The 23926-nt window shown below is 40.4% G+C and overlaps 1 protein-coding gene across 1 annotated transcript; it reads left to right on the top strand.

Moving 5' to 3' along the window:
• Positions 1 to 24: 24 nt before the first annotated feature.
• Positions 25 to 21945, top strand: upf3b (UPF3B regulator of nonsense mediated mRNA decay). Its single transcript, XM_080187865.1, has 10 exons — positions 25 to 236; positions 2222 to 2328; positions 10875 to 10981; positions 12072 to 12197; positions 14947 to 15060; positions 16768 to 16811; positions 16948 to 17139; positions 17233 to 17387; positions 19110 to 19413; positions 20112 to 21945. Exons 1-10 carry the CDS (start codon positions 126 to 128, stop codon positions 20274 to 20276), a joined length of 1425 nt encoding a protein of 474 aa, XP_080043991.1. The 5' UTR covers positions 25 to 125; the 3' UTR covers positions 20277 to 21945.
• Positions 21946 to 23926: the final 1981 nt, after the last annotated feature.

The following is a 23926-nucleotide window of genomic DNA, read 5'->3' as shown; positions in this document are numbered from 1 at the left end:
CGCCAATCAGGAGCGGAGGCGGGTTTGAGTGACGTGACAGGGAGCAGTAGGCCCGGCTGAGCTGAAGTTGGGAGTGGGAGAGGCAGTGGGGGCAGGCGTGAACACTGGAGGCAGCGGTGTTAAACATGAAGGAGGATAAGGAGAATACCAAACCCCGGGAGAAGAAAGTGGAAGTTAAAGTGGAGGAGAAGGCGGAGCGAGTCGAGAAGAAAGAGAAGAAGGAGATCCTGACTAAGGTTTGTGGGGCAACAGGCCTGAGGCAGGGCTCACTTCAGGAAGCAATGTCTCCCTAAATGGTTTGCTGTCTATACTCTGGTTAAACAAGTCACCTTTGGTTTTGTAAATTAAACCTGACAGTGTAAATATAGTTTAAGTTTATTTGTTAAACGCTAATATTGACATATGAATAAACTCTAGTGTCATAAGTAGACTTACTTTGACACCGCAATGAAGTGACTGAGAAAATCTCCCAGTCGTCACATTCGGCACCTGTTCTGGTTCACAGGGAGAATTCAGCATAGCCAATGCACCTAACCAGCATATTTTTCTGACTGTGGGAGGAAACTTGAGCCCCTGGAGGAAACCCACGCAGATACGGGAAGAATGTGCAGACTCTGCACAGGCAGTGACCCAAGCTGGGAATCAAACCTGGGTCCCTGGTGCCAGGTGGTAGCAGTGTTAACTGCAGTGCCACCATGATGCCTATGATATTCTCTCGCCCTCCATGTTTCTCTTCACCCTATTTATAACTACAAGACTATATTCTGCACCTCTTTTCCTCCTCCCCAGAGTACTCTATGAATAGCATGTTTTGTCTGTATAGTGCACAAGAAACAATACTTGTCACTGTATCCCAATACATGTGACAGTAATAAATCAACTTAATTGTACAGCTCCAAAGCAGTTGGGCTATTTTCTTGGAAGTTCCTGGTTTCCCACTTTTTGTTTTCCCATGCATGTCATTGTAATGAATGCTTGTTTTCATTGTTGTAAGTGATTTGTGTGAGACATTCACTTTTTTGCAACGGCAACAATAATAATAGCCTGAAAGAACTGGATTAGTATGTGCACTTGTGGCTGAGTCATTCCGCTGGTTAAGTCAACTGCTTTGAGTTTGCCTTAATTGATAGAAAATGCTGGAAGCTCAGCAGGTCAGGGCTAGATTTGGATGGGCCTTTATCAGCTTCTGTTTCCAGAATTGGCAATATCTTACTTGTGTGTTGTATTTACCTTTCTCAGATTTACTGATGCTATCAGCACTTGCTGTTTGAACTGAAGGCATTTTTATAAGAGATGTTTCAATGTTTGAATGATCTGATGTGAAGTGTTTTGTGTCATTAAAGTTTTTCTTGATTTTTGAATGGCTGTTTATTTGCCATTCTCTAACTGAGGTAGGTTACACATTTGCTACGCAAGTTGAGTACTGCTGAAAAGACAGACGTATTGCTGAAGCTGTTTGTCTTGCAGTCATTGGGGCAAACAAAAGAATGTCATATTTCAAAAGACCAACAATTTTTACTACAGGAGAAAGGGTTACTGAATGGTTGGCACACACAGTTTTAAAGTTTAGAGCAAGGAGCTGTTCCCTGCAAATAAAAGAAATATGCTCAAGTCTTTTTCTGAATTACCCAGAAGCTTGAGAAGCTGACAGTTCTGTTGCTTTTTCCATAACAATGCCTTGACCATTTGCCAACCAGACAGCACCCTTTTCTCTTGTAGTATAAATTGTGATTGTTTGAAATTTGGCATTGTTGCACTTGCCTTGATGAGTACAATACGAAAAGCTTTGGCAACACGACACTTCTCGGCCTTTTGACATTGCCTTATTTTGTCAGCTTGGATCTTGTTTGTCTCTCTTCTGGTGACCTTGAATTGGATTTGACTGGAATTTGAACTTGGTTTTTGGTGCAAGTAAGGAACAGTTTGGGTTTACCCAATCCATTGGTTTTGTAACTTTAATGATGGAGTGAAAAATTAGTAAAAAACATACTTCTCTGTAGAGGAGTCGTAACCTTAGTTACAAAACGGCAATAATTGTATTGTTTGCTCTTTTGTTTCTGTCATTGTCTGTTAACATCCAAACGTGGTTCACCGGATGTTTAATCGGAGCAATCTGTTCCTAAATTTAAAGCTATTTTAAAAATTGTTCTAACTTTAATATTGTATATATTTGTAAAGAAATAGCTGATATATATATATTTTAACTGCCTTTACCCATTAGGTGGTGATCCGTCGTTTGCCTCCCAGTCTGACAAAAGAACAGTTGGAAGAGCAACTTGCCCCATTGCCTGAGCATGATTACTTTGAATTTTTTTCTACCAATTCGAGGTAGGTAGTTATTGTAACAGAATTGCATCAAACTATTTTAAAAATTGCAAGGGCAACATGATCAAACTACCTTAAAAATCTGAGGGGGTTGCCTTTTGTTTCATTTAAACTCTTGCTTGTATCAATGGCCTCGACCTTCTGTAGTGTTGATAATGTTGTAGTGCAGTATTCATGGGGATGGCAGTTGATAAAATCTTGGCACCTCACTGAGAAAGACTAGAGTTTAATTTGCATGTATGTCCTCAAATCGTTTGATTGCATTGATTATAAGCCTGATGAGCTGCAGAACAATTTTGGATATAAAACTGACAACACACATCTGAAGGCAGATCCCATTCTGCCCATGGACCGTAAAAGGCTTTCAAGCTGCTGTCTTGTACAACCTGTACTTGACACTATGTAAAGTAATGTATGGTTGAACTTCACAGGGCTATTGATTAAGAGGCTGCTCCCACCTAGTCTAACGTTAAAAAGCAATCCTAAAGAACAGAACTGTGCACGTGTATGAGATCATGCATGCTCAAAGTTATCACCTAAAGGAGTGAGTTTGCCTTGCACACCAGCTCTGCTTGGGCCTTAAACCAGCTACTGTGTATGCTGGAATTCTGAAATACAAACAGATTATGCTGGAATTATTCAGAAGATCTGGCCGTATCTGAGCAATAAGAGTTAACGTTTCAGGTCATAGACCTTTCTTCAGAACTGACTGAGAATTGTATTTATTGTAATTCTCTCAGCGGGCAGCACTTCTGCACTGTTTGTTTGTAATAAAGTTTGGAACTATATAAAAAAAAAATTGGCTGCAAAGAACCTGATTTGTGAGCAGCCACTTCTGGACTTAATGTTTACAAAATGAGAGGGAATGTCCACAAGTGGAATTTTTGTAAGTATTTCTTATTTCATGAGGATGCAGCCTGAATCAGCTTGGTTGACCTGTGGGGGAAATTTCAACTGTAATGTTTACATTTTTTGTTTTAACTCTTGTAATTGCAACAGTAGACTTCAGCCTTTTGCGTTTAACCCGAAGATTATGATTTAGTTTGAGAGTGTTATGTTGGGCCAGAGTTCAATTTCTGAATCACAAACGTGTAATTAATAGAGTAGGGGAGGGTTCAAGTGAAAGGAGATTTGGAAATATAAAGAGAAAAGTAGTGGGACAGGAAGGGACAGAGTTTAACAGCAACAGACATTAGTGAATGAGGTCCACACTGGGAGTAGTGTGATGAAATAAAATTTTGGTTTAGTTCGGAATTTGGGAATACATTGGGCCTTGGGACTTCTGCACATTTGCCAGCAGGGAAAGGGCCACACCTGTGCAGTTCATCCATTTTTGCATTCTTCAACTGGCTGTACTCATATGCGAAGAAGAAAAGTGAAACCGTGTGCAGCTACAGGTTAGGTGACCTGAAGAGGCACACCATTGCAGAGAAGGTATCCCAAGGAGTAGGACATAGGGAGGGGGACAAGGAAGAAGATGCCAAACCAGGGAGTGGGACAGAAACAGTTACCAGAAGAAGGTCCTTGTTAAGGGGCAAAACCAGAGATCAGAAACTGATTCTGTTAGGTAAAGTTGAGAGAGCAAAGCAATAGCCTTCAGATTGAAGAGAGAGAAGTGCGAGGAGCAGATGAGCTTAAGAAAAGCCCTAAAGATTGAAGAGGGCAGCCAAAGGTTGGTGATTCTGTGCTGCAGACCATAAGTGAAAAGGTGTCCTTCTGGCACAGCTGCACTGCTTGGCATTGCTGCAGATCTGAAATTGTGCTTGAAACCTGAAACTTCAGTGTACATGACAACCTGGGAGAAAGTATCTCAGTGAGTTTTAAAACCTGAGGTGAATCCTGATTAAATCCATCAAGTGAGAGTGATGTTTGGAAACAATTCATGGAGACAAAAAATAGGAGTAGTCCATTCAGCCCATTGAGCCTGCTCCATATTCAATGTGATCATGGCTGATCCTCTCTCTCAACATATATCCCAGCACTCTCCCCATAACACTTGATACCTTTTAGAGTCTGGAAGTCTATCCATTTTCTTCTTAAATGTATTCAGTAACTCTTCCTCCACAGCCTTCTGTGGTTAAAAAATTGTATTCTGATACTAATAATCATTCAGTGTTACCTTCAACGAGCCATTTGCAAAACTTCAAAACACTAACAAAAAAGAACAATTTTACAAATTCAACTTTAGTAAATTGAACACTGGATTTTTGGAAGATCATTTTTAAATATATTGTGTAAAGAATACAATTGAAATTTGACAAATGCTGACTCTTGTCATTTTAAAGCTAATTCAATTTAATAATTTTAATTTGCAAGTGAGATCTTCAAATGGATAGATTGGAAACCATTGTGAGAGAGTGCGAGACCACCTGGCTCAATGTGTGACAAGCATCTGGGCAGATTGTTGAGAAAACCATAGAATCTGCTTTGGTTGCATCTGTTATTTATATTGGATTGTGATGGTTCACATGAATACCCTGAATATTAGCATATAAGATATGGTCATTTGTTTTATCTTTCCAAATTTGTATGCACCTGTAAAGATATAGTTTGGATGAAAGAATAATGAATATTTCATTCACTATCTTGCATTTGTATTGAGATTTATGAACCTTTCTGTCTGGTGAAATACAGTTCACTTTTCTTGTTCAATAAATATTTTATTCCGTGTCTTGAAAGTTCATCAGCAGCCTCCTATGAGTTTGCAGTAACTTACCACGATTTCTTTAGAAAATAACTGGGACTTATCAAGCCATGTTTCACTCTGGGATCTGACTTTTCAGTAGTAACATCAGCTGAGATTGTAACAGTAGCGGTAACAGAAATGGAAAGGTTTTTTAGCTAAATGCTTGAAGCATGTGCATTAAGGTAGATGAACTAGTGGCAAAAGTAGAGAGAAATGGGCCAGGATTCTCTGGCCATTCATGCCGATAGGATTCTCTGATCGCACCCTCTGCCCCAGATTTCCCGGTGGCATGGGTTGACTTCAATGGGAATTCCCATTATGATAGTAGGATCCTGCCACCAGGGAAAATGCTGAGTGAAGTCCAGAGAATCTCACCCATTGTGTATATCGAATCATCATTACAGTAATATGTTTACTTGATGAGCAAGGTGGGGAAATAGGATGCACAATATTTCCTAAAGGCATACAGAATAACAAAGGAGGACAGGTAGGCCTGATTGTAAAGGATTGAATAAGGATATTAGTGGGAAAGGATCTTGATCTGGAAGATCGTGGAGTAGAATCAGTATAGGTGGAGATAAGGAAAAGCAAGACTTCGAATGCTAGTGGGAGTAGTTTATAGGCCCCCTAACTATACTGTTGGACAGAGCATTAAACAAACTTTTGGAGAATCGAACAAAGGCAAAATAATAATAGTGGGATATTTTAATCTTCTTATAGATTTGACCAATCAAATTGGCAAGAGTGGTCTAGCAATTAGTTTTTAGAATGTTTTCAGTGATTAGTTTCTGTGGCAATACATTGTTGAACCAACTGTGGATAAAGGTATTTTAGATTTAATAGTATTTTAGATTGCAGAGGAACCTGGAGTGGGAGGGTGAGAACCCGGTCGTTGTGGTACATGTGGGTGCCAACGACATAGGCAAAATGGGAACTAAGGATCTGCAGAGGGAGCATGCAAAGCTGGAAATCAAATTAAAAAGCAGAACCGACAAGTTGGTTATCTCTGGATTACTACCTGAACCACATGCAGATGAACGCAGGGTAAATAGGATTAAAGAGATGAATGGGTGGCTCAGGAATTGGCGTGGAGGGAATGGGTTTGAATTTATGGGGCATTGGCACCAGTATTGGGGCAGATGGAACCTGTTCAGATGGGATGGTCTTAGTCTGAACCATGCTGGGACCAGAGTCCTGGCGAATTGTATAACTAGGACTGTAGATAGGACTTTAAACTAATTAGCGGGGAGAGGGTGCAGGGGTGGGAGAAATTACAATATCTAAAGTAAAAGAGAGGGTACGGGCGTGGGAAAATGTTGAGGATGTCCCAATAATAAAAGAAGTAGGGGGCATGAGAAAGGTTAGTAGCATTCCTTCAAATAAGGTCCAGATAAAGGCTGGTATAAAGACACTTTACCTGAATGCACGAAGCATTCGGAACAAAGTGAATGAGCTGATGGCACAGATCAGCACAAATGGATATGATCTAGTGGCCATTACGGAAATGTGGTTGCAGGGACTGGGAGCTGAATGTCCAAGGGTATCAAGTGTTTAGGAAGGATAGACGGGAGGAAAAAGGGGGTGGGGTAGCTCTGTTAATTAAGGATAATATCAGGGCGGTAGTAAGGGAAGATATAGGCTCCAAAGAGCAAAACGTGGAATCGTTGTGGGTGGAGATAAGGAATAGTAAGGGGAGGAAGACACTGGTGGGTGTGGTCTATAGGCCCCCAAATAATAACTTAGAGGTGGGGTGGGCTATAAACAAGCAAATAAATGATGCGTGCAGAAATGGAACGGTGATAATTATGGGGGATTTTAATCTGCATATTGGTTGACCCAAGTCGGAGGTGGTGGGCTCGAGGAAGAGTTCTTGGAATGCTGTCGGGATAGTTTCCTTGAGCAGTGTGTGACGGAACCTACGAGGGAGCAAGCTATCTTAGATTTGGTGTTGTGTAACGAGGCAGGTAGAATTAGGGATCTTATTGTGAGGGATCCTCTTGGGATGAGCGATCATTGTATAGTTGAGTTTTTGATGCAAGAAAGTAGGGTCCCGAACCTGTGTCCTCTGTCTGAACAGAGGGGAGTATGATAGGATGAGAGAGGAATTTGGCAAATGTAGATTGGGGGCGCAGATTGGTAGGACGGCTGAGGAACAGTGGAGGATTTTTAAGGAGATCTTTTTTGGTACTCAGCAGAAATATATTCCGATGATAAAGGAATGTAGGAGAAAGGATAACCAGCTGTGGTTATCGACGGAAATAAAGGAGAGTATTAAGTTAAAAGCTGATGCGTTCAGAGTGGCTAAAAGTAGTGGGCGATTAGAAAATTGGGAAAAATTTAAAAATCAACAAAGAATGACTAAGAAGTTGATAAAGAAAGGAAAGATAGACTGTGAAGCTAAACTAGCACTAAATATAAAAAAGGACAGTAAAAGTTTTTACAAATATATAAAGAAGAGGAGGCTGGCTAGAGTGAACGTTAGACCCTTAGAGGATGAGAGTGGGGATTTAGCGGTGGGAGATGAGGAAATGGCTGAGGCCTTAAATAAGTTTTTTGCCTCTGTCTTCATGGAGGAGGACACAAATAGTTTGCCGGATCTTAAAGATAGAAGGATGGTAGGAGTTGAGGGCCTGAATGCGATTACTGTCACTAGAGAGGTAGTGCTTGATAGACTAACGGGACTGAAGGTGGACAAGTCCCCAGGATTGGATGGAATGCATCCCAGGGTTCTGAAGGAAATGGCAGAGGTCATAGTGGATGCTTTATTAATTATTTACCAAAATTCGCTGGATTCCAGGGAAGTGCCAGAAGATTGGAAAACGGCTAATGTTACGCTGCTGTTTAAAAAAGGTAGCAGACAAAAGGCAGGGAATTATAGGCCGGTTAGTTTAATGTCTGTAGTTGGAAAAATGCTTGAATCCGTCATCAAAGAAGAAATAGCGAGGCACCTAGAAAAGAATGGTTTGATCAAGCAGACACAGCACGGATTCGTTAAGGGGAAGTCGTGTTTGATGAATTTATTGGATTTCTATGAGGATGTGACTAGTGCGGTAGACAGAGGGGAACCAGTGGATGTGGTGTTTTTAGATTTTCAAAAGGCGTTTGATAAGGTGCTTCATAAAAGGCTGCTACAGAAGGTTAGGGTGCATGGAGTTGGGGGTAAGATGTTAGTGTGGATAGAGGTTTGGTTGTCTAATAGGAAGCAGAGAGTTGGTATCAATGGGCGCTATTCTGATTGGCGGTTGGTGGCTAGTGGAGTGCTGCAGGGATCGGTGCTGAGGCCTCAGCTATTTACCATTTATATAGACGATCTGGAGGAGGGGGCTGAGTGTAGGGTGATGAAATTTGCTGATGACACGAACATGAGTGGAAAAGCAAACTGCGTGGAGGGTGTGGAAAGTCTGCAGAGGGATCTGGATAGGCTGAGCGAGTGGGCGAGGACCTGGCAGATGGAGTATAATGTTAGCAAGTGTGAGGTTATCCCCTTTGGCAGAAATAATAGTAGGGGGATTACTATTTAAAGGGCGAAAAGCTGCAGCGTGCTACGATGCAGAGGCTTACTCAAGAACTTTAGAATGGTGTGAGGTTAAAAGGAGGGGCTTATATATTCTGTTTTCCACCTTCTCCAGTCAGGAAAAAGATTCAAAAGTCTGAGGTTATGTACCAACTGACTCAAGAACAGCTTCTTCCCTGTTGCTGTCACTGACTTTTGAATGGACTTGCCTTGCATTAAATTAATCTTTCTCTACACCCTAGCTATGACTAACGCTACATTCTGCTCTCTCCTGTTTCCTTCTCTATGAATGGTATGCTTTGTGTAGCATACAAGAAACAATACTTCTCGCATGTTAATACATGTGGTGATGATGATAATAAACCAAATATAAGATCACAAAGAATAGTGGAGAGTCTGAGGACTGGGAATATTTTCGAAACTAACAGTCACCAAAAATTAATGAATTAGGAGAGTATGGAATATAATCTGAAATATAAAGCAGGTCGTATAAGCTTTTACAAGTATATAAAAGGAAGAGGATAGCTAAAATAAATGTTAGTCCCTCAGAAGCAGAGACAAAGGGAATGAGAAAATAGAGGCATTGAACAGCTATTTAGTGCCTGTCTTCAAATCAGAAGACAAAGGCATATCAGAAATGGAGGTTAAGCGAGGTGTGAAAAAAGCGATGAAGTTAATATCTGCAGAGAAAAAGTACTGGGGAACTCGACAAATCCCACAACCTGGTGGCCTGCATCAGGAGTGTTCTAAAAGAGATACCAAGAATGTCACTATTTCTGCTGCTATGATTTTCCAAAATTCCCTAGCTCCGTCAGATTGAAAGTTAGCAAATGTGATACCTCTATTCAAGAAAGGAGGGGGAGAGTAACCTGAGAACTATAGGCCAGCTGGCCTAACATTGAATGCTGGGAAAGGATTGAAATTTATTATTAAGGAATAACAATGCACTTAGAAGATTATAGTATGAATAAAACAGGTTAACAATTCTGTTTGACAGCTTTATTCATTTTTTGAAAATATGGCCAATAGGGTTCATAAAGGAGATAAATGATTAAGATGCTTTCCAAAAGTCATTTGATAAGGTGCCATACAAATGTTCAATAGGCAAGATAAGGACTTATGGCATGGAGAGTACAAGCATGGATAGAGGGTTAGATGATGGACAGGAACAAAGAATGGGCATAAATGGAGCTTCTCAAGTTGACAGTCTGTGATGAATGGAGTGCTGCAAGGATCAGTGTTGGGGCTTTTGCTGTATCCAGTATATTTAATGACTTGGAAAAGCAAGAGTAACGTATCTGAATAACTCTTCAGGCTGGTGTCCCTTCATCGGATTTCCTTTATTTACAAACTCGATTCCACTTCTAAGAGTTCTTCAGGTACAAAGTCAGAATCCTGACACTTATGCATGCAGGTGAGACTCCCTGATTGGGCAGGCAATCATTACCTCAATCAGGGAGCTTGTACTCCAACCTCATGGGCCTCGTTGAGGTCATTACAATATCTAAGTTTGTTGATGATTCAAAACATGGTAGAAATATTAAATCATAAGGAAGAAACAGAAGCTACAAAGAAATGTAGACAGATCAAGTAAGTGGGCAACAAGATGGTAGCTGACGTATAATGTGGAAAAGTGTGAAGTTATTCAATTTGGTTATAAGAATTGAAAACCAGAATATTTTCTGAAAGGTGTAAAACTTGTAACTGTTAACATTCTGAGAACGTGCTTGTAAAAGGAACTCAAAGTTAGCAAAGAGTTAGTAAGGCAATTAGCATGTTGGCCTTTAATACAAAGAGATTTAAGTACAAAAATAAAGAAGTTTGCTACAATTATACAGGACTTTGCCAAGATCACACCTGGAACGTGTTATGCAATTTCAAACTCCCTATCTTAGGGAGGGTATACTTCATTGGAGGCAGTACAACCAAGATGGGCTGAGAGGATTGTCCTGTAATCAGAGACTTGAGTAAATTGAGCCGATTATTCTGTAGAATTTCAAAGAAGGAGACATGATCTCATGAAGTGTATAAGATTCTGAAGGGGCTTGACAGGGTACACACTGAGAGGTTCTTTAGCTGGGGAAGATAGAATTCTTGGGTTAAGGGTTGATTATTTAGGACTGTGACTAGGAGAAATTTCCTATGGGCTACGTGGTGTCCTTCTCCTATCTCTTGTGTTTTATGGAACTTGATCTGGCTATAATGAGGGGAATTTTTTTTTGTGTGCATGTAATGCAATCACAACTAATGACTGCAAATTTTATTTTGTGTAATATTACTACTAAGTAATTGAAGTTGATTGCACCTTTCTGGTTTAATTCTGACCTAAAACCTGTTATTTTTCCACAGTTTATTTCCACACATATTTTCTAGAGCGTACATCAACTTCAAAAACCAAGACGACATTGTCCTCTTCAGGGATCAGTTTGATGGCTATGTTTTCATCGACAGCAAAGGTAAGGTATTTTTAACTTTGTACGTCAGTAAGTATGCCGATACCTTCTCATTTGTTTCACTTCTTTAGAATCATGGAACCCCTACAGTGCCGAAGGAGGTAATTTGGCCCATTGAGTCTGCACTGAAATTTACCCAGTCTTACCATGTATTTATCCTGCTAATTCCCTTAACCTATATATTTTGTGACGTTAATGGGTGATTTAGCATGGCCAATCCACCTAACCTGTACATCTTTGGGAGGAGACTGGAGCTCCCAGAAGAAACCCACGCAGACATGGGGAGAACGTGCAAAACTCCACACAGCCAAGGCAGGAATTGAACTTGGTCCCTGGTTCTGTGATGCAGAATCTATTTGCCTTCAAGCATACGTTTTCAAATATATATTATAAAGAATTGCATGCATCTATCTTTTCTGGGTATCTTAACATTATTCAAAAATCTTTCAACTATAATGGGGATTATTCTGAGGCTTTACATCAGGTGCAGAAGCATTATTTGTACTTTTCCCATTTAAATCAATCAAAGCAGCTGGAAAGTGAATGGTGAATGATTCTTTTTAAATACCTTTACTGCTTAAATGAATATTGTAGTTGGTAAACACTACTGCATTGTATGTCAGTGATGAAGCGAGTGAATGTTTGTGAATGGGTGCCAATCAAGCAGGTTGCTTTTTCCTGCATGGTTTCAAGCTTGAGTGTTTTTGGAGCTGGACTCATCCAGGCAAGTGGCAAGTATTCCGTTACACTCCTGACTTGTGTCTTGCAGATGATGAACAGACTTTGGGGCGTTAGGAGCTAATTTCCTTGCCATAGGATTCGTAGCCTTTGACCTGATCTCGTAACCACAATATTTATGTGGCTAGCCCAGTTCAGTTTCTGGTCAATGATAATCTTCTAATGTAACCTTATTTACTAATTAAAATAACTGCAGAGTCTATCTTAAAGAAGACATTAACATTTTTAGTTCCAATTGTTTATGAATTTAAGATGACAGAAAAATGTATTGTTGAAGGAAGGTTTAATTTGAGCCATTTTAATTGTCAGAGCTCCATTATTTTTATTCTCTGTTTGCCTCTTGTCCAACCAACAGGTCAGGAGTACCCTGCTATTGTAGAATTTGCCCCTTTTCAGAAGATTCCCAAGAAGAAGAGCAAGAAAAAAGATGCAAAACTAGGAACTGTTGAAGATGGCACGGACCTCATACATTTTAGTGATGGTATGGAGAGACTATATTTTTTACAATGTAAACACTTTGTTGTAAAGTGTAATTTTCTTGTCCTATTCCATTTTGTTTCTACTTTCATGTCCTTCAGCTAGGTGGACAGAATTTAAATTACTCTCTTCTTTTTATCACCACTGCTCTGTCACCTCATAGAAAATATATTAAGCACAGGTGTGGATTTTTCAGTCAGCAGTGAAGCAATGACTCCAAGAGAGCTGCCCACAATGTTTTAGAAATCTTTGTGGCATGTATTTGCCTTGGTTTGAATCTGGCACCAATTCAGGTAGAGTGCATGGTACCCAGGAACGGAGATGTCGTCAGGAAGTGTAAGCATCCGATCAAATGAAGGTATTTTCTTGCGACAGGAAACCAGGAAGTAAAATGCACTGAATAACGTTCAGTTTTTGTAAATTTTAGAGTTAAATGAAGATTTGATTTGACTGGTTATTTTCATACGTATTGGGATACACTGAAAAGTATTGTTTCTTGCACGCTGTATAGGCAAGACATACCATTGATAGGGGAGAAGGAAAGGGTACAGAATATGGTGTTGCAGTTACAATTGGGGTGTAGAGAAAGATCAGCTTGATATATGGTAGGTCCCTTCAAAGGTCTGATAGCAGCAGGGTTAGAAGATGTTCTTAAGTCAGTTGGTATGTGTTCTCAGACTTTTGTATTTTTTTTCCTGATGGAAGAAGGTGGAAGAGAGTATGTCCAGGATGTGTGGGACCCTGGATTATACTGGCTGCTTTTCTGAGACAGCAGAAAGTGTAGACGGAGTCAATGGATGGAGGTTGATTTGCATGATGGACTGGGTTACATTCACAACTTTTGTAGTTTCTTGTAGTCTTGGTCAGAGCAGGAACCATACCAAACTGTGATACATCCAGAAAGGATTCTTTTTATGGCACATTTGTAAAAATTGGTGAGTGTCCTAGCCTTATTTCCTTAGGCTCCTGAGAAAGTAGAAGTGTTGGTGGGTTTTCTTAACAATAGCATTGGACTGGAAGGACCAGGACAGGTGGTTGGTGATCTGGACACCTAGAAACTTGAAACTCTCAACGTTTTCACTTCATCACTGGATATGCACGTTAAAAGCTAAAATATCAAAAAGTTTTAAACGTGTTTATTAATAAGTTATATTTGTATCATATTGGGAAATATTGACATAAATATAAAATTAGTTTTTTCAAGACCTGACTACTTAGTATGACATTTAAACTCCTAGGCTGGTATGTTGTTTCCTGTGTTCAGCTCACTGGTATAAGACCTTGTTGGGTTAAAAAAACAGATTCAAAATCACACCCGTTCTCTCAATCTGTCCCTAACAATTTTCTTCTGTTAATTTTTAATTCCGTTAATTTAAGGAAATCCTAGTTGGGAAACAGCTGCAGATTAATTATGATGGATAGGGGCAACTGAAAAATATGTTGGTTCTCCTGAAATGTTTAAAAATGCCATTGTTCTAGTTAATCTCTCATGCTGTAGATTAAACAGCAAAGCATAATTTACTTCCATTCCAGTCCCAAAGACCTGTGACGCTTTGACATGCCAGTGTTAAATTGTCATGAATTTTGCTGTCTTTAGCCAGACGACTTGGCAGTACTTGAACAAAGAACACATGAACAGGCCCTTCGTCCCCTCCAAGCCCGTGCTGCAAGATGCTCTAACTAAACTGATATACTTTTTGTGCAAGTGGGGGTTATAGGTCTCCTCGTACATCACAGGGAGTTGTGTAGCTGTCCGGGGACCAGTATTTCTGGTCTTTGTAGAGAAGTCTATTGTCTGGGTTGCCCTTCTCCTGGCATAAGGGAGCTGCGTAAAAAGAATGGCTTTATTCTGTATTTTTGAGGAAGCTGAATTGCCAGTTGTTGTTCCAGTCTATTTGTGCTGTGTTATCATTGCTATGTTGACTGCTGTTGAAGTATTTTGAAGTAATATGCTTTTTTCTATTGCATTAGCGCCACTTGTTGGGTCAGGGGAACGGAAAATATTCTTGAAATTGTGAGCTTTTTTTATATACTGTGGCTTAGAGGTAGTTCCTTCCCTTGTGAAAAGCGAGAGCTTTTAATGAGATCAGAGAGACTGTTCCATATGTTGGGAAATCAGAACCAAGCTCATCCTTTCTCTGGGTGAAAAAATGCTTCCAGCAATCTGCACCCCAAGCCTAGTCCAGAGGCACTGAGGCTAATTGTTAATGCCCTAATCACTAAACTTGATTTGAGGTCAACTAAGCCGAATGAGCCAGGGATCGCTGTACAAAACTGCCCAAGTAAACAAACCTGAGAAAAGCACAACAGAAAGGATTTAACTGTTTTTCCCCCTCCCTTTCTTTGAAACTGATATTGTAGTTTTGTTTTTTAAAACATTCCTAAATTAAACTGCTGTTGAGGGTAGACTAGGTCAACATCATGAAACAATCTCTTGTGCGGTACTTTGGGATGCACGTTCAATCCTCTGATTAGTCTTGCTGCCTCAGGTGCAGAAGGGATTTCTGCTATTCCACAGTGGCAGTTCCTAAATGGCACTATTTGTAAGTGCCTATTGTCACTGCAATATAAGTTCATGTCACAAGTTTCTCAGAAGCAAAGTTAGAGAATAAAGATTTTTTTCTCAGGGAAGTGGCAGATTTCTTGGATGTAAGAGCCTTGAGGTAACCAAGACTCAAAACAAAAAGTTATGTTTAGCTTGGAACTGGAGCAAGTTTTTTTTTAAACTTCTTTGTACTTTTTTAAAATATCAGATCCTGAATATAAGAAGTTTTTGGAGAGTTATAATAATGCGGATGATGAGAAAAATTCAAACAATCCCGAAACACTTTTGGAGGAAATTGAAGCCAAAACAAAAGAGTTAGCAGGTAAAATGAGCTTTTTAAATAAATCTGATCAGTTTCCAAGCTGGTATTTGTTTATGTCTTGCAGTTTCTTGATAAAAATGACAAATTGAAGTACTTGATCCTATAAATTATTGTAGAATTAATTTACTAATAATTTGCTTTTCAATCTTAGTGTATAAACTTTTAGCTGCATATAATTTCTAAATACAATAATCTTCAATGTAGTGCTACACTAATTGACACGATTTAATTCCTTCCCCTCATGGTTTGTGGTGTGGTCTGTCAGGCTATAGGTAGTCATTGGATCTCACTGCTTTAACCTGCCTGATATAAGTTTTGTAATTTTTTTAATGGAAATATTTCTGTTATGGCCATGTATGCATAATCAGGCCTTGACTTGAACAGCTTGTATGCTGTTTAAATTATTTTAAAATGTATTTCCCATTGTCTGTTGCTTGTATTTAATTTTCTGATCTTCTGCCGTATCCCCGCCTCACTACTTGCATAGCCCTGATGAGATCCTAAACCAGGGCAGATAGTGCAGTATGTATGACTTATTTATGAATTCAAATCCTACTGTCAATTGAATTCCATGAATTGGCGAGCTGGTGTCTGAAAATAAGTTGAATCAGCTGGGTGGTTGTGGTTATTGTTTAATCCAGCTGTTTCACTAATCCTCGATTCTGAGATGGCGTATACTCCTAGTCCACCCGAATAGCTGACTCTTGATGCCCTCTGAAGCATCCTAAAAAATCACTTGCAGCAACTATTGTTAGGTTATAAACACATCCCTGTGAAATACAGCCCTGATCTCTCATGCACAAGCTCAGTTTGTAAATGCTGGCTCATCTTATACTAATGCTTTCAATTCACGATACAATGTGCTTTATTACATAACATAGCTGATCTCAATCTAGTATATTCTCATAGAGTCGCATAGCGCAGAAGAGGCCCTTTGGCCCATCAAATCTGCACTGACAGATTAGAACACTTGAATTTCCAACTAATCCCATCTGTAGCACTTGGCCCATAGCCCTGGATGTTATGATGTGCCAAGTACTCACCTAGATATCTTTTAAAGAATGTGAGGCAACCTGACTCTACCATCTTCCCAGGCAGCACGTTCTAGAATGTCAGCATGCTCTGGGTAAGTATTTCCTCACATTTCCACACGCACACCCCACTAAACTTACTGCCTTTCACCATGAACCTATGTACCCTAACCAAAGGGAGCAGCTGCTCCTTATCCACTCTGTCCGTGTCTCTCATAATCCTGTACACTTCAATCAGATCACCCCTTGGTCTTCTCTGCTCCAACGAAAACAACCCAATTTTATGCAACTCTCTTCATAACTTAAATCTTCCATCCCAGGCAGTATCCTGGTGAATCTCCTCTGCACCCCCTTTATTTGGTCCAGCCAGTCCTTGCCTTGTTAATACTCCATTCATTGCTTCCAACCTTCCTCATCCAACTCTTTATCAGCCTAATCCTCTCTTCCATTCTTCCCCCATGTTTATCTAATTTCACCTCAAATACATCTGTAAAATTAACCTCAACCACTTCCTGTGGTTCCACGTTCACACCACTTGTCAGAAAAATAGGTTTCTTGAACTCCCATTTGATTTATTTTATATATTCATGTTTTCCTAGTGTTGTTGCCATTTTGTTAGAATTCAAAATCATAAGTTTTTTACATGGATGAAATAATTATTCTTTACACTTAACAGCTAAAAAAACCACACCGCTTTTGGACTACGTGAAAAACAAACAGGTAAGTGATTTTCTGGTTTTTGTCATTTTTAAAAAGCCAAAATAAGGAAAAACAATTGTGTTTATTCAAGTTTGCCATTGATTGTCTCCTGTGCGAACCTTATGTTCATCCTCTCCCCACACCATCCTGATATCAGAGAATACGAGAGGAAAAGAGAGAAGAAAGGAGGAGAAGAGAGCTGGAAAAGAGGCGACTCCGTGAGGAAGAAAGGAGAAAATGGAGAGAGGATGAAAGGCGGAAAAGGAGAGAAGCAGAGAAGCAAAAGAAGATGCTGGAGAAAGGATTTGATAAAGAGAAGGACAGATCAAAGGATGAACCTAAGATAAAGGTACCTGAAATTATGTCAGTGTTCTAACAAAAGCACTTTTATATAACATTTTTAAAAAATGTTGAGCAACAAAATATAATTGTGTATTTGTAGCTTCTGAAGAAATCAGATAAAGGAGATGACACCAGTTTGGAAAAGTCTAGGGAGAAAGTGAAGAAACTGGAGAGAGAAAAGGCTAAGGAGGACCGACCGTTCACTGGACAGAGTAAACGCCTGGAGAGTGCTATCAAAGAAGATAAAGGAAAGAAGTGAGTGAGAATAAATTAGACTCTTTACATTCTTTTACAGTCATCTTATTTAGATACAGGTTCAGTGCCCATGATAGCACAGCTTCTTGCCCATGGTACTAAATAGGTGTTGTGGTTTGCATGCATACTACAATCAAAGAGGAACACAATGGTGTAAATCATAAGGAAATGTGCTTTCTATGCTAATATTGTCATTGGTCTAGAGTTCAAGAACTGATTTCTTCCCTATATTAGTTTAGAATAGTCACATCATCAACCAAGATCTCATTTTCTTGGGGGTATTGTCCTTCCAGTATAACTGGTGGGATTTCCTAGTTGACTTTTTGACGACTGCTGGAATTCTACCACCCCACCCACCATGGGATTTTCTGGTCTCAGGTCAAGCAAGGCCGTAAAATCTTGCCCTTTGTCTTTTTAAGCAATCAGCAGCGTGTGTTAGCTGAGGTAAACCTCTCCTTTCTCTGAATTAAGCATTAATTCCTGGTAAAGGCAATGAAGTGGGATATGACCTAGTATCTGCTAAAGCATCTTCTGGGGTTGGTGTGAGTGGCGGGGCTTGTACATATTTTCCCCCTTACTCTTTTTTGTGTAAGACTATTTGATTTTTTTTAAGTCATTTATGAGATGTGGGTATAGCTGGCTAGTCCAGCATTTGTAGTCCATCCCTAGTTGCCCTTGAGAAGGTGGTGGTGCACTACCTTCTTGAACTGCTGCAGTCCCTGTGGTGTAGGTACACTCACAGTGCTGTTAGGGAGGGAATTCCAGGACTTTGCCGTTCCTTCACTGCTCCTGGGTCAATGTGGTGATTTGGAGGGGAACCTCCAGGTGATGGTGTTCCCAGGTATTTGCTTCTCTTGTTCTTGTAGATGGTAGTTGTTGTGTGTTTGGAAGGTGCTGCCTAAGGAACCTTGGTGAGTTCCTGCAGTGTATTTTGTAGATGGTACATATGCTGCCTCTGTTTGTCAGTGGTGGAGGGATTGAATGTTTGTGGAATTGTTAGCAATTAAGCTGTCTTGGATGGTGTCAAGCTTGAGTGTTGTTGGAGCTGCACTCATCCAGGCAAGTAGAAGGTATTTCACCACACTCCTGACTTGTGCCTTGTAGATGGTGAACTGACTTTGGGCAGTCAGGAAGCGAGTTACTTGCTTCTAGTTTATATGGCTGGTCCAATTCAGTTTGTGGTCAACTGTAACTCCCAGCTTGTTGACAGTGGGGGATTCATTGAAGGGCATGCCATTAAATGACAAAGAGCGATGGTTACATTCTCTATTGTTGGAGATGGCCAATGCCTGGCACTTGTGTGGTATGAATGTTATTTGCCACTTGCCAGACCAAGACTGGGTATTGTCCAGGGCCCAAAGGGGCAGTCTTTTCACGGACGGTGGTGAGTGTCTGGAACTAGCTGTCCGAGGTGGTGGTAGTAGTAGAGGCAGGTACAATTTTGTCTTTTGAAAAGCAATTAGACAGGTATGTGGGTAAAATTGGTATGGAAGGATATGAGCCAAACATGAGCAATTGGGGCGAGCTTAATGGTGGACAAGTTGGGCCAAAGGGCTTGTTTCCATGCTGTAAACCTCTACGACTGTATCCTCTTGGGGTAACGTGATAAGCAAGAAAATGCAATCTTGGCAGCATTCGGTATGTCCCAAAGTGAATATGATTCATTTTTTTAAAATTCTGCTGTAACTCTTGAGTAAGTTTCACTTTGTTTGTGCTTGACAGGGTTGAAGATGACGGTGGAAGAGACTACAGAGATAAGGAGGAAAGGGAACGTGAGAGACGGCTGAAGGAGAAAGAGCGTCAGAAGCGGCAGGAGGAAGAGCGATGGAAGCCAAGGGAACGATGCGAGGCTGACAAACCTTTCCGAAAAAAAGATGAAGAGCTCAAGAAGGAAAAGGATCAAACAAATGAAAAGACCAGGAAGAAGGAGAGCTCAGAGATTGCAGCAAGCTATGATAAATTGGAGAAAGCTAAAGAGGAGAAGAAAGAAGATAGTGCAGCAAAAAAGGAACGAATCCGAAATAAGGTATGCAATGTTTCATTGAGATTATCTTATAATGATAAAGGAAGGATTAGTAAAATCTGCATTACTTGCCTCTACTGTAAAAACATCCACATTTCAAATATGATAGTCAGCCATTTCTTCACTTAATAGTGCATTTTTGAGCCATTTCATCAAATATCTGCACAACAGATTCTATTTTTCAGTTGATGTATATTGTTTTGCAGGTTGGCATCAATGGCAGTCATGGATGTAAACTCATTAAAATTGCTAAGCAAATATATGAAGCTTAATTCCACAAAAGTGAATCTTGAGTACAATCTCCAGTGCTTGATTGCATTATAATGTGTTGAAAAACTTCGGTTAATTTATAGCTACTAATAGAAAGCAAAACATTTTTTTTTAATTCTAGTCTGTGGTAGTATTGAAATCAAGCAGTGCAGTATCCACTCTTCATTTCAAAAACAAGGAATACTTTTAAGGATATACCAATGGCCTCTGAGCTTATCCAATGTAAATGTCCTGTTTGAAGCAATTGAAGATAGATGTATTGACAGTGTTACTCTGAATATAGTTATAAATTTTGTTTTTATTGCATTGCCTGTGATGTGCTTAATTAAAGAGAAGACATTTTATCATATTGAGCTGTGGTGTCATTTAATCCAACTCTCAGAATTGTAGTTCATCCAGATGTTTTCAGTTTTTTTACTTGTTATTTACAGGACCGTCCGACTATGCAGCTGTACCAGCCAGGGGCACGGAGCCGCCGGTTAATGACCAGCGCAAAATCCAGCGAGAGCAGCATGAAGTCGCCGGATGCAAGGGAGGAGAAAAAAGAGGAGTTTGAGGCTTCTAGGAATATTGCAGAAAAGGAGAGTGAAGAATGAAACAGCTGCTAACAGTTCAAAGGTGGAGCAGTCACGGTACACCGACCAAAATATGGGGAAGTCCATGAGTGTGCTTATTGGAGAGGAGTTCAGAGAACAAGGCTGGTGTGGTTGCTTGTGAGATAAAATGTTTGAAACTGGTAATTTCCCTATTTTAGGAATGGAGGTTTTATTTTGCCATCACAATTGTGACAGGGCACTGATGTGCAAGATTATTGCATTGGAGGTCAGCCAGGATGTAAATTAGACATTGTGCTTACTAGACAGGTGCTAGTGATTCTGAAAATGTTCTCGCCAACAGCTTTGAAATGGTATTAATGACATCCCATCATTTGCTTCAGTAGACAGATCACAAGTAAAGGAAGTATTCTTGTCAGCTACAGCAGAATTCTGCCAGCAAATGCTAGTAACTTCCTGGGTCGTATGTTAAAATACACGTTTGGTGCACCATCACAGATTATTGCATGGGAGACCAAATCCTTAGTGGCCTTATTGACCTTTTCACCTGTGGAATGTATGAAAAGACCCAGGGAGGAGGGTTGGGGTGGGGGGGGGTGCGGAGGAAGCAGTTGTCCTTTCACATTTGTCCTGTGTGCTACATTTTGGGGTTAGACTTGATTTGTCTAGAACTAAAAATGTGGAAAAAGGTACTGGTCGTATTGAAGGGACTGTGAAGGTTATGTAAATCTGCAGTGCTATTCTTTTTATCCTTTAAAAGTTTAACTAATAGGCCTTAGTGATTTACGTGGGAAGAGCTTAGAAACTTTAACTTTGTTCACTTCTTGTTTCTGTGCCAATCCAGTTCTTTTAACTGAAATTGTACCCCATCACCCAGCCACGTATAAAATAGAAGTAAGAACGTATTCAAAAAAGTCAGAAATGATTCCCGCCTGCCTCTTTGCATTTCATCAAAACGTTGCGTTCAACACAACTCCCTCACTCTGTTTCATTTCGAGGCACTCTTCCTTAGGAAGCCTTCTACAGTGCCCCTGCCTGTTCCTCCAGCAGAGGGTGCTGATAACATGGCAACCTGGAGTCTTTAGTTGTTGATGTTTTGTGTTATGGAAACCTACTATAGGATGGATAGATAGGTATACTCTCTTTATTAAACAAAGGTACTGGAATGGCAGTCTGAGTTTTGACGTAGAAAAATGGTTGGAATTCATTGCAATGGGGGTGTGTTGGGGATGGGGTGAGGACTGGTTTCTTAGAAGAAGGGAGAAATTAAATCTGTTCAGTACCCAGCTTTATTTTGAAGATTCACTTCTGAAGAGTGTGGCTATTTTTGGATCATGAGTGGCAAAATAAACAGGCAAATATTGAGTCTGTTTCTTGACCCCTGATTTGCAATGTTGCTGGTTTTTTGTGCTTTTTTTTTAATGTCTGGTAGACATTGTGCGCACATTCAGGGCTGGAGAAATGGTAACAATCAAAAAGAAACGCAACTAGGAACAGCAAATACTGTTGGCTTTATTTTTGGCACAGCGTGAGAAAGGTTGCAAAGCTGGTGGTACATTCCAAGAACTGTTGAAATGATTCCTGCAGTAGAAAATTGAAATTTTTGCTACTTTTAATTCTCAAAGCGATGCATTTGCTTTTTTCATGAATTGTTTATATTTTCCACAGTGTTGAACACTTGTAATCAATAAATATCACAACAAGGTGTGTACACTTCTGTTTTGTCTAGATTTTAGCAGTTTTAACCGCATCCTTTATTTATTTGAGTATATTTCTAGACGGTCATAGAATTTTTACAGTACAGAAAAAGGCTATTCGAGCTATCGTGCTTGTGCTAGCTTTTTTGCAAGAGCCATCAAATTAAATTCCACACCATGACTTTTTACACACACGTCCTCAAGATTCCACCAGTCTTTTGGATAAGATATTACAAGCCTCTATGAAGAAATTTCTCCTCGTTTTCCCCACTTGGGCTCTGATTTTTGAGAGAGGTCTCAAAACAGGATTTCCAATGTCATATAATGATGACGCAATTGTGTTCTTCACCCATTCAGGGTGGGCCACATTTCCCTACCACCAAACATTGCAAACAGCATTAGCATCTCATTATGATGCTTACTGTCCAGAAGCCAAATTATTACAGTGCAGAAGAAGGCTCTTTGACCCATCATGTCTGTACCACCTCACCAAATGAGTATCATGACTTAGTGTGATTCCCTTTCCTATTCCGTGTACCCCTGCACATTGTTTTTAATCAAATAATCATCTAATGCTCTCTTGAATGACTCAGTTGAACCTGCCTCTGCCACACTGTCCAGACCCAAACCACTTGCTGTGTTTTTCTTGCATTTTGCTTTTGCAAATCATGTTAAATCTGTGCCCCCTCAATCTTGATCCTTTTATGAGTGGGAACAGTTTCTCCCTATCTAATCTGTCCGGCCCCCTCATGATTTTGAACATCTCTATCAACATCTCCTCTTGACCTTCTCTCCAAGAAGAACAGTCCCAACTTCTGCAATCTGTCATTATAACTGAAGTTTGCTGGAAATCAATCATGTAAACCTCTTCTACACTCTCTCTCCAATGTGTTCAGAACTATACAGAATCATCCTCCATGTTAAATTTAAATCAGTGTGCAGTTACAATGATGTGTTTCAGAACAGCTTTTAAAGGATGTGCAGCTGGTGATCTACAGTCTTCTTGGGACTCTGAGGCGAGTGCAAAACCTCCATCATGCAATGGTCACAGGGATTGATGCTGGGCTGCACCCTCTTGGCTTCAGAGGTGGTCTCTTGGGAAGATCTCTGCAACTTCCACACACACTGAAGGTGGAGGTGGTTTTAAATGTCCTGTCAGGCAATGGATCCATTTACAGGAGGGGCTGAAGGGTACAGGCTTGATAATGGACAAGGCCAGACATGACTAAGGGAAGGGTTTAAGGACCTGGGCTATCATTGTGGGAGGGGTCAGATGTGACTGTGGGGAGGGAATGGAGGGGGCTGCAGGGCACAGACTCTGGAGGAGGAAAAGAGCAAGAGAAGGTTTCACACAAACAGATGACCAAAGTGGCCACCCAACTGAAAGATCGCTCCCAAGATGAGGGCACAGTCACAGCTGAGACAGGTTACCAGCTGCTTAATTGATACACAGTGCAGTAATTACATCCATTCAAGCGACACTGATCGCTCAGTGGCCCTTAGATATACCCTTAGTTTTAATAACCACTGTGCAGCCTACAAATTCACCAGAGCTAGAGGATCCCCTTGGAAATGCAGCCATGGAACCCTGAGGTGAAGCCTTGGAACTCATTTGATAGATGTAATATAGATACTGAAATTCCGCTCTTAGTCAGGCCAAACTGCACAGTCTTGGAGTGCAGTTCATGGTCATTCCAGCACCTCAGTTGAAAGCAGAACATCCAGTTACCAGGCTGAAGCAGTCAGCGGTTGTGTGGGTTTGAAGGGTGTGGGGATAAATGTTCAGGTCTACCCCATAATGGGCATCATTTCAGGGGGCCAGCAGCCTCTGGCATGTAGTGAGGCCTTAAGGCCACAATCACAGATAATTCTTTGACCAAAAGTGAGCCTTTACAAACACATGCTGACTTTTGTGTCTCTTTGATACGCTGGTGAGGAGAGCATCAGGAAGATGGAGCCTGGTGTTGTCGCTGCCTGCATTGCTGCTTATGGCAG

This window comes from Carcharhinus amblyrhynchos, chromosome 4, assembly GCF_965287045.1.
Source record: "Carcharhinus amblyrhynchos chromosome 4, sCarAmb.v2.hapA, whole genome shotgun sequence".
NCBI lineage: Eukaryota > Metazoa > Chordata > Chondrichthyes > Carcharhiniformes > Carcharhinidae > Carcharhinus > Carcharhinus amblyrhynchos.
The sequence above is the reverse complement of the archived record's forward strand: the minus strand, read 5'-3'. Positions and strand labels throughout refer to the sequence as shown.

Bases quoted from the DNA above. Each gene is read 5' to 3' on its own strand.
- upf3b (XM_080187865.1), top strand. From the start codon at position 126: ATGAAGGAGGATAAGGAGAATACCAAACCCCGGGAGAAGAAAGTGGAA. The intron at 237-2,221 runs GTTTGTGGGGCA...TTTACCCATTAG, and splicing joins AGAAGGAGATCCTGACTAAG to GTGGTGATCCGTCGTTTGCC. The intron at 17,140-17,232 runs GTACCTGAAATT...GTGTATTTGTAG, and splicing joins AGGATGAACCTAAGATAAAG to CTTCTGAAGAAATCAGATAA.